The 12,406-nt window shown below is 48.4% G+C and overlaps 1 protein-coding gene across 1 annotated transcript; it reads left to right on the forward strand.

The window, feature by feature from the left end:
- The first annotated feature begins 10,583 nt into the window (after positions 1 to 10,583).
- LOC136831031 (uncharacterized) lies at positions 10,584 to 11,246 on the forward strand. The gene has a single exon (XM_067090977.1). It carries the CDS (start codon positions 10,584 to 10,586, stop codon positions 11,244 to 11,246), a length of 663 nt encoding a protein of 220 aa, XP_066947078.1.
- The last annotated feature ends 1,160 nt before the right edge of the window (positions 11,247 to 12,406 follow it).

A 12,406-nucleotide genomic window follows, 5' to 3' on the forward strand; every position in this document is an offset into this window, starting at 1 on the left:
GTTCCCTGGAGAGGTCTTCGTAGTCGATCCTGAGCTGCACGGTGTTTAGCTCGACTCTGGAGAGGGCGTCTGCCACAGGGTTCTTCTTGCCGGGGAGGTACTTGATGGAGCAGGTGATCTCAGTGATGGCCAAGAGATGCCGTTGCTGCCTGGAAGACCATGCGTCCCCCTGCTTGGTGAAGGCGTGTACCAGCAGCTGGTGGTCCGTGTAGATTGTGAAGGGCGTGCCCTCCAGGAGGAACTTGAAGCGACGGACTGCACGGTACACTGCGCAGAGTTCCCTGTCAAAGGTGCTGTAGCGGGCCTCTGCGGCGTTGAACTTCTTGCTGAAGAAGGCGATGGGCTGGGGGGTGCCGCCGATGACCTGCTCCAAGACAGCACCACAGGCGACGTTGCTGGCGTCCATCGTCAGCTGGAGGGGGGCGTTGGGATTCTGGTGGGCCAAGGCGGTTGCCTCGGCAAGGGCGGCCTTTGTCAGGGGGAAGGCCTGCTGCTGGCTGGGTACCCACAACAAGGACTTTGGTTGGCCTTTCAGAGTTTCCGTCAGGGGAGCTGTGATGTGTGCGACCCCGGGGATGAACCTCCTGTAGTAGTTCACCATCCCGAGGAACTCCTGGACGGCCTTGACGGAGGTGGGGCTGGGGAACCTGGTGACAGCTGCAACTTTGGATGTGAGTGGGCGGACGCCCTCCGGGGATACCTTGTGGCCCAGGAAATCGGCCTTTTGGACGCAGAAGGTGCACTTGTCGAAACGTACGACGAGGCCGTTCTCCTGTAGGCGCTGCAGGACTGCCCAGATGTGTTTCTGGTGCTCACTGTGGGACCTGGAAAATATAAGGATATCATCTACGTAGCAGACGCAGAACTTCAGGTCCCCCAGGATGCTGTCCATGAGCCCCTGGAAAGTCGCCCCAGCGATCCTTAGACTGAAGGTGGAGAAGGCGAACATGTAGGACCCGAAAGGCGTGATGATGGCGGTCTTTGGTATGTCCTCTGGCGCGACTGGTACCTGAAAATAGGATTTCAAGAGATCCAACTTAGTGAATATTTTGGCCCCGTGGAAGGAAGCTGTGAGGTCCTGCATGTTCGGCAGGGGGTAATGGTCAGGTTCTGTTGCGAGGTTAAGCTGCCTGTAGTCACCGCAGTGTCTCCAGGAGCCGTCCGGTTTCTGCACCATGTGGAGGGGGGAAGCCCACGGGCTGGAGGCCTTCTTGCAGATTCCCATCCACTCCATTTTGGCAAATGCGTTCTTGGCCTCCTGAAGGCGCTGCGGGGGAAGCCTCCAGAATCTCGTGTGCACAGGGGGCCCCTTTGTCTTTATGTGATGGTAGATGCCATGTTTGGCTTGGGACTCGGGGATTTGGCGGAGCTCGGGCCTGAAAATGTCCGGGAACTCCGTCAGCAGCTGTGATTACTGGTGGGGGGCGGCGGAGCAGATGGTGGGCTCCTTGGGTCCCGTTGCCAACGGGAGGGACCGGCAGGAGTCGGTGTCGAGGAGGCACTTCCAACCGACATCAACTGCCAGCCCGAAGTGGGCAAGGAAATACGCACCAGGAGCGGGGTCCTTACGTCCACGACGACGAAGTCCCAGGAATATCTCTGGCCAAGGATGGAGATCGACAGGGGCCTGGTGCCGTAGGGGAGGATGGGGGACCCGTTGGCAGCTGTCAGGAGGCAGCTGCGTCCGGTTCTCGCTTGAGGTCCTCTCTGGATGCTGGGAAGATTGATCTAACGGGCCCCGTGTCGACCAGCATCATCCTGCCGGAGACGGTGTTGTGGACGTAGAAGCCTACTGGTTGTGGGCCCCTGGGTTCTTCTGCTGCCATGGAGGCCTGCCCTGCTGGCCGCCGCCTCCCCCGTTTTTTGAACAGGTGAATGATCAGGGTGGCAGGTAGTTCCAGGCGTCCTTGCCAAACCGCCTGTGGTAGTGGCAAAGCCCCGGAGAATTCCACCTGTTGTTTGAATTCCTCTTTTCCCAGAACAGCGTACACTGTACAATTCTGTTGGTAGGCATGCTCATTGAGTTGAGCCACAACAGATTGCTGTTGTGGGGTGCTGGGCGCCTCCTGGCGACGATGTTGACCTCCTGCTCTGCGCCTTCCTCCTGCTGGATGGTGCTGACTGGTAGTGCGGGTGCTGGTACCCGCTTCGTTGCCCTCACGGAGTCTGTCATGTTCTGCGCCGTGCGGATCAGGTCGTCGAGGGGCATGGGGTAGGGCTGAGGGATTTGTGTCCAGACCTCCAGGAGGAGCTGACGAAGGAGGAGCTCCCGCAACAGGTTTATTTCATTCTGTTTTCCAGTGCCGTCGGTGTCTGGGAGGGTGAGGAGGTCTTAAATCATGCCCCATGACTCCATGACGCTTTGATCCTGCCGCCGGCTGACGGCGAGGTTGAGGGCGCGGGTGGCCCGCTCAGCGACCGGCAGGGGGCATGCCTCGGGTAGGGACTTCTTCAGGAGGTGGTGGGTGAGGGGGCGTGCGGTGGACACCCAGCGGACGAGCTTTCCGTACGTCTCCTCCGGCAGGGCGTTGAGTACTGTGTCTGCCTGCAGCACCTCACCGTTGAGTTCCGCCAGCCTGAACTGGCTCTCCACCCTGTACAGCCATGCCGATGGATTCCCCTGCGTGAACGGCAGCAGTTTTATGGACAGGGCGACCCGTGATTGTCCTGCTGGGCAGGGCGCTGGGCAGGGGAGAGTGCGGGGCGCGGGCAGGGGTGTGGAGGAGCGTGAGAGCCTCGGCACGGGGACGGGCGCGGGTGATATGGGAGGGAGGTAGGCATCCGAATCATCGAGGTTGGCGATTAACTGAACAAGGGAAGGGATGTCTGCATCCATGCTTGCTCTTTGCCCTCTGAACTGGAGTAGGGTACTCACGTCAAAACGCCTTTGGAAGCGCGCCGTGTGAGTCCGCTAAAGACGCTGGTGATTTTGCCGATGAGTGTTAGCACGCCCAAACGCTGGTTCAGCGCCGTAATTAGTCCGCTGAGGATGTGAGTAAGTTCCTGAAGCCAAAACTGAGTCGCCGTATGGGTCCGCTAATGGCTTCGGGAACCACTCTGGGGTCACCACTTTAAGAGGTGCAAAAAAATGAGCAGGTCAAAGAGAACTGCTAATTTATTCATGATCCAGGCGGTTAATATAGTGGCAGACTGGCGCCGATCCGCGGAATACAATGGGAGCCTCAGTGTCCTGAGGTCGATAATAAATAACAATAAATACAGCGATCGAGTACACTTTACAATGTAAAAATAGACAGAAGTGAAATTGGATACAATCTTGATGCCTGTGAAAGAAGAAACATATGATACACAGTTGATAACAGGTAAACAAATATATACATAGTTTAAATGATTGAATTTACGTGACCTGGCACGTTAGGCGTGACTAATTGTAGAGGCAAAGAAAATGGGACGTCTCCACAGAAAACTTGCTCAGCAGAGACTTTACAAATGACTTTACAGACAAGACTTTACAAATGACTTTACAGATGACTTTGCAGGTTTGGGCTCGACCACTGCCAGATCGTTGCCCTAAGACAACAAAATCACTTGTATGCTGCATGTCCAGAATTCTGCAGTACTCTAATGTTGCCTGGAATGGTACAGCATACCATGTGTGTCTGGCTCGTTGTCTGTGTATCTGCCGTCACAGGACCAAATGTTGAGAATTTCTTAAGTTCATTTTTAAAAGTTTTACTACAAAAAATATACTCTAATTAGTGTGAGGACAAGAAAGGTCAACTGGGTGTTAACTTGTTTATTACCGGAGCGCAGGTATAATGGCAGAGTGTGGATGGAAACGTGGTGCCCGACCTCCGATTGTCGTAACCCGCACTCTGAGGAATTTGTGTTTGTTGACAGATAAACAAATGGCAATTTTGTGAGACATAATAAATGTACAATGATGAAATACATATTGGTGGACAGGCCAGAAAATTCTACACATGAATATTTACATGAGAGTCTTGGCATATTAAGAAATGCAATGCAAGACGTGATTGATGCGAAGATGAAGAGACGTCTGACGTCTTTACAAGTACTCCACCCCCCAAGACAATAATTACAAAAGCAATGATTGGAAGACACCTGAAAAAAAGAAATCAATCATGGAACTGCTTTGGGAGCAGGACCAGGCCCCGAGTTCTTGATACCTGCGGACATGGGGCAGCTTTGACTGCTGAATTGTCCCAGCGGCTTAGCCAAGCGGATGACTTCCTTAGTGCAGCCCTTGGGACGTCCTTGACCCCGTTTAGGGATGGCGACAGGATCATCTGCGGCCACGTTTTGTGGAGGAATTCTGGGGCATATGCCAGTTTCCTCCCGAGTTTCGCTGTCTAACAGCCTGTCGACAGAAACCCAGTCTTCATGCCCGTGGACGTTGATGAGATAGGCCTTGGATGGTCTGCTGATGACCCAGTATGGGCCCCTGTACGGTCTGGTCAAGGGTGGGTGGTGGGCATTGATCCTCATGAAGATGTGGGTCCTGGCCGTGAAAGTCTTTCAGCAGGGCGCGAACTTCTGTGCCACTTCCCTCAGCCTTGGAAGGGAGGTATCTTTGTTGTTTGGTGCTGTGGGGAAGAACTCTCCTGGAATGGTTAGTGTTTCACCGTAGACTTTTTATGCGGGAGATACTTCGCCGTCTGCCCTCGGTGCGGTGCGGAGACCCAGCAGGACCCAGGGGAGCTGGGACTTCCAATTGTCTTTGATACAGCTTGCCATCAGAGCTGCCTTCAACAAATGGTGGGCTCCTTCCACCATGCTGTTGGCTGTGGGGTTATACGCTGTCGTACTGTGGAGAGTTGTCCTCATCAGGCGTGCCAGGGCGACCCAGAGCTCCGACAAGAATGACAGGCCCTTGTCCGTAGTTATGCTGCCAGGCACACCGAAATGGCTGATCCAACTCGACAGGAGGGCCTCTCCACAGGCACTCGTTGATGCTTCCGTCCTCTGGGTTGCGGCAGAAGATCTACGACATCTATATGGATGTGACCGAAGCGTCGACATGGTTGAGGGAATTCTCCGATGCCTGATTCCGTATGCCGGGTGACTTTACTTGTCTGGCATGGCATGCAGTTCTTTGTCCACTGCCGAACGTCCTTCCTGATACCATGCCACACGTATTTCTCTGTCATCAGGTGCGCCGTTGTTCGGCCTGATGGATGGGACAGGCCGTGGATGACATCGAACGTCTGCTTTCTCCTGGAAGCGGGTATGAGGGGGCATGGGCACCCAGTGCTGGTGTTGCAGAGAAGTGTTGAACTGGATCCTCCTATCGGCACTTCTTCCCATTTCAGTGCGGTGAGTGCTGTGCAGTAGGCTGCTGTTTCCGGGTCTGCAGCCTGTTCCTTCGCCAGGTCCTCATAGTCTGTACTGAGGTGGACGGAATTGGTCTCAACCCTTGATAGGGCATCGGCTACTGGGTTCTTCCTGCCGGGGATGTAGCTGATGGTGCAGCCGAACTCGGAGATAGCAGCCAAGTGTCGCTGCTGCCTCGCAGACCATGTGTCTCCCGCCTTCAGAACATAAGCCTAAAGGCTTGTGGTCTGTGAGTATGGTAAAAGAGGTGCCGTCCAAGAGGTACTTGAAGTGCCGCACGGTTTGGTAGATTACCAGCAGCTCCCTGTCGAATGCACTGTAGTGGGTCTCCAGTGGTGTTAACTTGTGACTGAAGAAGGCCAGCAGGTGTGGGGAGCCGTTTAACATCTGCTCCAGCACCACCCCACAAGCGATGTTGTTGGCATCGGCGGTAAGTTTCAGGGAGGTGGTGGGGTCATGATGTGTTAATGTGGTAGCTTTGGCGAGGGCTGCCTTTGTCTGCTCGAACGCCTGTTGTTGCGGAACTGCCCATGCCAGTGCTTTTGGCTTCCCCTTCAGGAGTGCGGTCAGGGGATACATGATGCCGGCGATGTCTGGTATGAAGCGATGGCAGTAGTTGACCATGCCGAGGAACTCCTGTAGGGACTTGATGGTTTTTGACGTTGAGAACTTCTTTACTGCATCCACCTTGGAAGCCATGGGGCGGACACCTGCCGGGAAGATCTCATGGCCCAGGAAGTCTACCTTTTCTGCTCCAAAGGTACACTTGTCGAACCTGACGACCAAACCGTTCTCCTGCAAGCGCTTCAGTACGGCCCAGACATGGCGCAGGTGTTTCTTCAGGGACCTGGAGAAGATCAGGATGTTGTCTACGTAGCAAATGCAAAAAGGCAGATCTCCCAAGATGGTGTCCATAAGGCGTTGGAATGTGGCCCCGGCATTCCTGAGGCTGAAGGTGGAGTAGGAGAAGATATATGTTCCAAACGGTGTAATGATGGCTGGCTTCGGAACGTCGTCGGGGTGCACTGGTACCTGAAAATAAGACTTGAGTAAATCCATTTTCGTAAATACTTTGGCCCCGTGCAGGGTGCCTGTTAGGTCCTGCATGTTCGGCAAAGGATAGTGGTCCGGTGTCGTTACTAGGTTCAGCCGACGACAGTCCCCACAGGGCCTCCAGGAGCCGTCTGGTTTCTTTACCATGTGGAGGGTTCGATGCCTTCCTGCAGATGCCCATCTGTTCTATCTCGGCAAAGGCCCGTTTAGTGTCTTGGAGTTTTTTGGGTGGCAAGAACCAGAATTTGGTGTGTGTTGGCAGGCCTGTCGTGGTGATTTGGTGATGGATTCCGTGTTTGGCCTGGGCTCCCAGCAACTGATGCAGCTCTGGCTTGAAGACGTCTGGGAACTCATGGAGGAGGGTGCTGTATTTGTTCAAAGAGATGGAGCAGACAGCGGGCATCCCCGGCCTGGTGGAGAGCGGTCGGGAGCGGCAGGTTCCAGTATCCAGCATGTGTTTTTGGCCAACATCTACCAGAAGTCCGTGGTGTGCGAGGAAATCGGCGCCCAGGAGAGGGAACTTGACGTCCGTGATGACGAAGGGCTAATCATATTTAAAGCCCAGGATGGATATTCTGTGGGTCAAAGTTCTGTAGCAGCGGATGGGGCTTCCATTTGCAGCCGCCAGTGTGGTTGCAGCGCTAGATGTGTGGTTGCAGTCCTCTCTCGACGGCAGAAACACCGATTGCATCGCCCCTGTGTCTACCAGCATTTGTCGTTTCAATATGGTGTCGTGGATGAAGAATCCCACTGGTCGGGAGTCTTTAAGGTTTGCGGCCACTGCTGTTACTTGTGGCTGCTTTTCTCGTTTTTTTGTGAAAGAACAGGGGGCTCTGCAATTTCTGGTGGTGCTTCTGAACCTCCGGTGGAAGTAACACCAGGCTGGCTTTGTTCACGTCCTCTGCTGCTGTGGCGGTGCCTTCCTCCTGTACACAGCATTCGTGTCCTCTGCCTCGTCTTCTTCTTTTACCAGGTTACAGGCTGCGGGTGTTTCAGCGTGTTTGGAGGCCTGGGTGGTCTCGTGGAGTTTGTGTGCGACATTCACCAATTTGTCCATTGAAAGGACATCTGCATCCGTGATTTGCCCCCTCACCTCCTACGGAAGGTGCAGGAATCTTTCTTGCGACAAGCTGATCTCCTTCCTCCGACCGTCCACGTCGACCCCCGGCAGCATCAGATCTCAGAGTTCATCACAGGCATCCTGGGTGATGCATCCCCTAGGGGATGGGTCATCAGGTCGAGGGCGCGTTGGGCTCTCTCTGGGACGGGCATAGAGTATGTTTCGATGAGCTTGTCTCGCAGGTTTCTGTACTTGACTTTGCCTAGCTGTGAGTCCAGCCATGGGGGTGATTTTGTTGAAGACCTCCTCCAGTAGCGTTGTCATGGTTATGTCTGCCTTGGTCTCCTCGTCTGTAATTTTCGCCACCCAGAAATGGACATCTGCCCACAGAAACCAGGATGCAGTGTTTTGTCGAGAGAACAGAGAGTTTTATTGCCTGGCTTATTGCTGCCTTCGAAGGCATGAGAGGGATGCAGAGGATCTGTGCGTCCTTGGAATGACTTTCTACTTCAGTGTCTGACATTCTTCCTCACACCAAAATGCGAAGTACACGCTGTATTTAGTCCGTTAATAGTGTTTGGGGCTCGTCAGAAGTCAAAACTATACACCGTGTGGTTCCGTTAATAACTTCTGAGTACGGTCGACGTGAATCGTAAATGGCAGGGCCAAACCGTTTGAGCACACCAGAATGTACCTGAAGGGGTATGCCGTAATCAGTCCATTAGTGGCGTGGCTGTTCTCCGAGGAAGGAGCTTTCAGAGGCCTAGACTTTTGTCGCCATGTGGTGCCGTTAAAGGCTCTCTGAAGGTAAAGTGGCCGCAGTGAGTCCGTTAATGGCAAAGCCAAAACCGTTGTGTTTACTGTCACTCCTCGGGTCACCAGTTGTGAGGACAAGAAAGGTCAACTAGGTATTAACCTATTTATTACCTGAATGCAGGTATACATGGCAGAGTGTGGACGGAAACGTGGTGCCCGACCTCCGATTGCCATGACCTGCACTCTGAGCAATTTGTGTTTGTTGACAGACAAACAAATGGCAATTTTGAGAGACATAATAAATGTACAATGATGAAATACATATCGGCAGAAAGGCCAGAAAATTCTACACATGAATATTTACATGAGAGTCTTGACATATTAAGAAATGCAATGCATGACGTGATTGATGTGAAAACGAAGAGACGTCTGACGTGTTTACAATACGAAAAACCCCAAAAATCTACCAATTGATCTCACGTTTCCTACAACCCGATCACTTTGTCAGAGGCAGGTTTTCCCTTCCTCGCTCTATCGGCCAGGAAGGGAACCCAAGGTGTAGCGAACTCCAGTCAGTTCATAGAGACTCACTCAGATTCCTCCTTCCAACCAGTGAGTCTTCCAAATGTAAAGGACTGATGGTTTGTAGCCTATATCGTGACGGAACAAATCACAGATTTTAAAAGTAAATTGTACTTTTCCTAACCATTCAAACCTGAAGTCCTTTACATTACATTTTATGTCTGCTTCATGCCACCCCTCAATCTGACACCTGGACCAAAAGGCAAATTGGAATGTTTACATCTGGGCAGGCGGAACTCCTGCCTACCGGATGGTATTTACTGCCTAACCACTTTGTTCAAGGGGTTTTAATGGCTGTTTCCAGCTTCGCTGAAAGCAATTCCTAATGTAAAAGACTTCAGGTTTGTATAGTTAGGAAAAATACAATTTACTTTTAAAAATTGTGATTTTTGGTGTCTGTTGGTACTGAAGTGTTTGCAGTTCTAGGTAATATATGTACACCAGATTTGACACATACTAAAACATATGAACAGTTGTTAGCTTTGCTTAAGGCAGATTATTATATTAAACCTAGCTACCACAGAAGTTTACTCGCTTCCCAGCAAAGAAGGAAAAAAAGGAGGAGAGTCTTTGAAAGATTCGTATGATGACCTGAAATCTTTGGCAAAAGATTTTGCGTTTGGTGCACAGTTTGATGCTCGAGTGAGAGACCAGTTGTTTATGGCTTTAGAGCATGAAGTTTATTTTGCCAATTTGGCTGTTGAAAACTTGGATTTAAAGTCCATGACCTCTACTCAGATTTTTGAAAGGGTTTTGAATTTAGAGAAAGTTTTTGTTTCTGAAAAGTCACTCTCTTTACAACAGGCGAAGTCTTTTTTAAGAAATCTGTTTCCTGTAAACGGATACCCTCATGATAGTGTGAAAAGTCGTTTTAAAGATAGGGTATGCAATCAGTGGCAGAAAAAGGGCATTTAAAATAAGTTTGTACAGCTGCTGTAAGAAGTAGTAAAAGTGATGTACAGAAAAATGGTCATAAATCTGCAGTACTTCTTCGTTTTAACGTGCTTTTATTCCCATTTTTATATATGGGGTAAGCACGGTGCCTTCTTTGAAGGACTTTGAATCTGCAGTACATAAAGAGGAAAGGTGTTAAAGCAATTGATGATGTAACTGTTTTGAATGACAGTGAAGATAAACTTTTATCAGTTACCACTGTTCATGCTGTAAAAGATGAAATTAAGGTGACAATTAGGGACCAAATTGTTCCTTTTAAGGTTGATTCTGGTGCTGCAGTTAGCACTATAAGTGAAAACTGGGCTCACACCTTAGGTTTACCTATTGAAGATTGTAAGACGCATTTAAAGGCATATGATAAAGTCAACATAAATGTGTTAGGTAAGGTTTCTGTAGATGTTGCTTATAATGATAATAATTTCAGTCATATTTTTTATGTTGTTGAAAATAAGAATACCAATCTCAGTGGTAAAGATTTGATGGGTAAAACTGGTATTTACTTGATGGGTATAGTTAATTCATCTAAAGAAAATAAGATTGACTGAAATGTTCAGGGTTTGTTTGATAACTACGAGGTGGACACTAAGAAACCAATTGTAGGTTTGGTTGCCAAAATTCACGTGAAAGATGATTCAGTACTAAGTTTAGAAAGCACAGAACTGTTCCTTTTCATTATAAGTCTATGGTTGAAGATGCTTTGCTGACTTGGGTTAATGATGTTATAATTCAGTCTGTCAGTTCAACTGAATGGGCGGCTCCTATTGTTACTGTTATGAAATCTGATAACTCTGTCGTATTTGTGGTGATTTCAAGGAGTTGAAACAATGTGTAGATTGTGAAGAGTATTCATTACCAAAGATTGATGAATTATTACCCGAGATTGATAAAGGGAAAGTATTTTTCACTGTTGGTTTTAAAAAATGCTTACTTACAAATACCAGTGGATGAAGAGAGCCAGAAGTACTTGGTAATTAATACCCATAAGGAGTTGTGTAAGTTGAACAGGTTACCTTTCGGCCATTCTTCTTCCCCTGCTATTTTTCAAATGTTTACTGCTGGTTTGTTATTAGATGTGGATGGTGTTGGTGCATATTTAGGTGATATGATCATCAATGAAGAAGCTGAAGAGGAGCATGACCTTATATTTAGTAAAGTTTTAGATATTTTGCAAGAGCATAATACTCAGATTAATAAGAAAAAGTCTGCTGTTAAGGTATCTTCATTAGAATATTTGGGTTATCATATTTCTAGTGAAGGTGTCAGATCTTCTGCTATAAAGGCTTCAGCTATATCAGATGCTCCATCTCCTACTTCTGTTGCAGAAGTTCAGTCATTTCTTGGTGTGGTTACGTATTACTGTAAGTTTATCCAGAATTTCTCTAATAAGTGTGCTCCCTTGTATGACGTGTTGAAAAAGAATGCAAATTTCAAATGGAGTAAAATTGAACAAACTGCCTTTGAAACTGTGAAAAAAGATTTCGCTGAAAGTCCATTGTTAAGTAATTATGATGGAAAAGTTCATTGACTGTGGAAGCTGATGCTTCACCCATTGGAGTTGGTGGTGTTTTGTTACAGAAAGTTAATGGCAGAGGTTCCTGTATATTTTGTGAGTATAAAAAACTTTCATCAGCTGAACAGAACTATGCTTAGGTAGATCGAGAAGGTCTTGCATTAGTTTTCGTTTTAAATAGATTTAGATATTTCTTACTTGGTAGGAAGTTTGAAGCTAGGACTGACCACAAACCATTACTTGGCTTATTTGGTAAAGGACGTCAAATTCCACATCAAGCCAATGCACGTGTTCAGCGTTGGGCTTTACTGTTGTCTCAGTATGATTCTGACCTTGTCTGTAAGGCGGGAAGAGAGAATGTTGTGGCAGATGCACTTAGTAGGTTGCCTATTAAGGATGATACTGTACTGAGTTTCATACCCCTATTGAATATATTAAGCTGGTAGAAGCAGTAGATTTGGATAATATTTCTTTTGAGGTTATACAGAAATGTACTAGAAGGGACGAAGTTTTAAATCAAATCATTCTGTGTACTAAGTTTGGTTGGTCTAAAGGGGATTCAAGATTGTCTGAGACTGGCTTCGTGAAAACTGATCTTAGCTTATATAATGATGTAGTACTGTATAGAAACAGAATTGTCATACCCACTCTACTGAGGTGCAAAGTGTTGATTATTGACTGATTATTGATTATGAAATTTAGGTCTTGAAGACCAAGCGCCGGAACCCACCAGGGTTATTCAGCGCAGCGATGAAGATGAAATATATAAATTAATGATATGACTGATAATGAAAAAGTGAATGATAACATACTGTACTAAAAATTTCAGTGTTAAAATATCATAATTCTTGAATTATTTCATTGATTTTAAAGTAAATTTTCACTTTCTTTAAAAGTCCCATGAAGCTGGTGTTGGGCTCTTATTGGCTACCCCTCATAAGGTGTTACCATATTTAGCATAGTGGTATTTCACCCGTTTGTTTTTTCTTTTCATATTCAACGAGCGGAGTGTTGTCCTGCAGTCTTTTGCTGGTTCGCTAGTTTCAGTATTGTTCTCCCGTCTTCCCGATCTGACGTGGGCTCCTGCCTGTTCTAGTGAAAGGATTGTTTTTCGGCTCCACTGAGAGGAGATCTCGCTGACCTCTGCAACATTATCAATGGTCTCTGCTTTTCTT

Source organism: Macrobrachium rosenbergii, chromosome 48, assembly GCF_040412425.1.
Source record: "Macrobrachium rosenbergii isolate ZJJX-2024 chromosome 48, ASM4041242v1, whole genome shotgun sequence".
Taxonomy (NCBI): Eukaryota; Metazoa; Arthropoda; class Malacostraca; order Decapoda; family Palaemonidae; genus Macrobrachium; species Macrobrachium rosenbergii.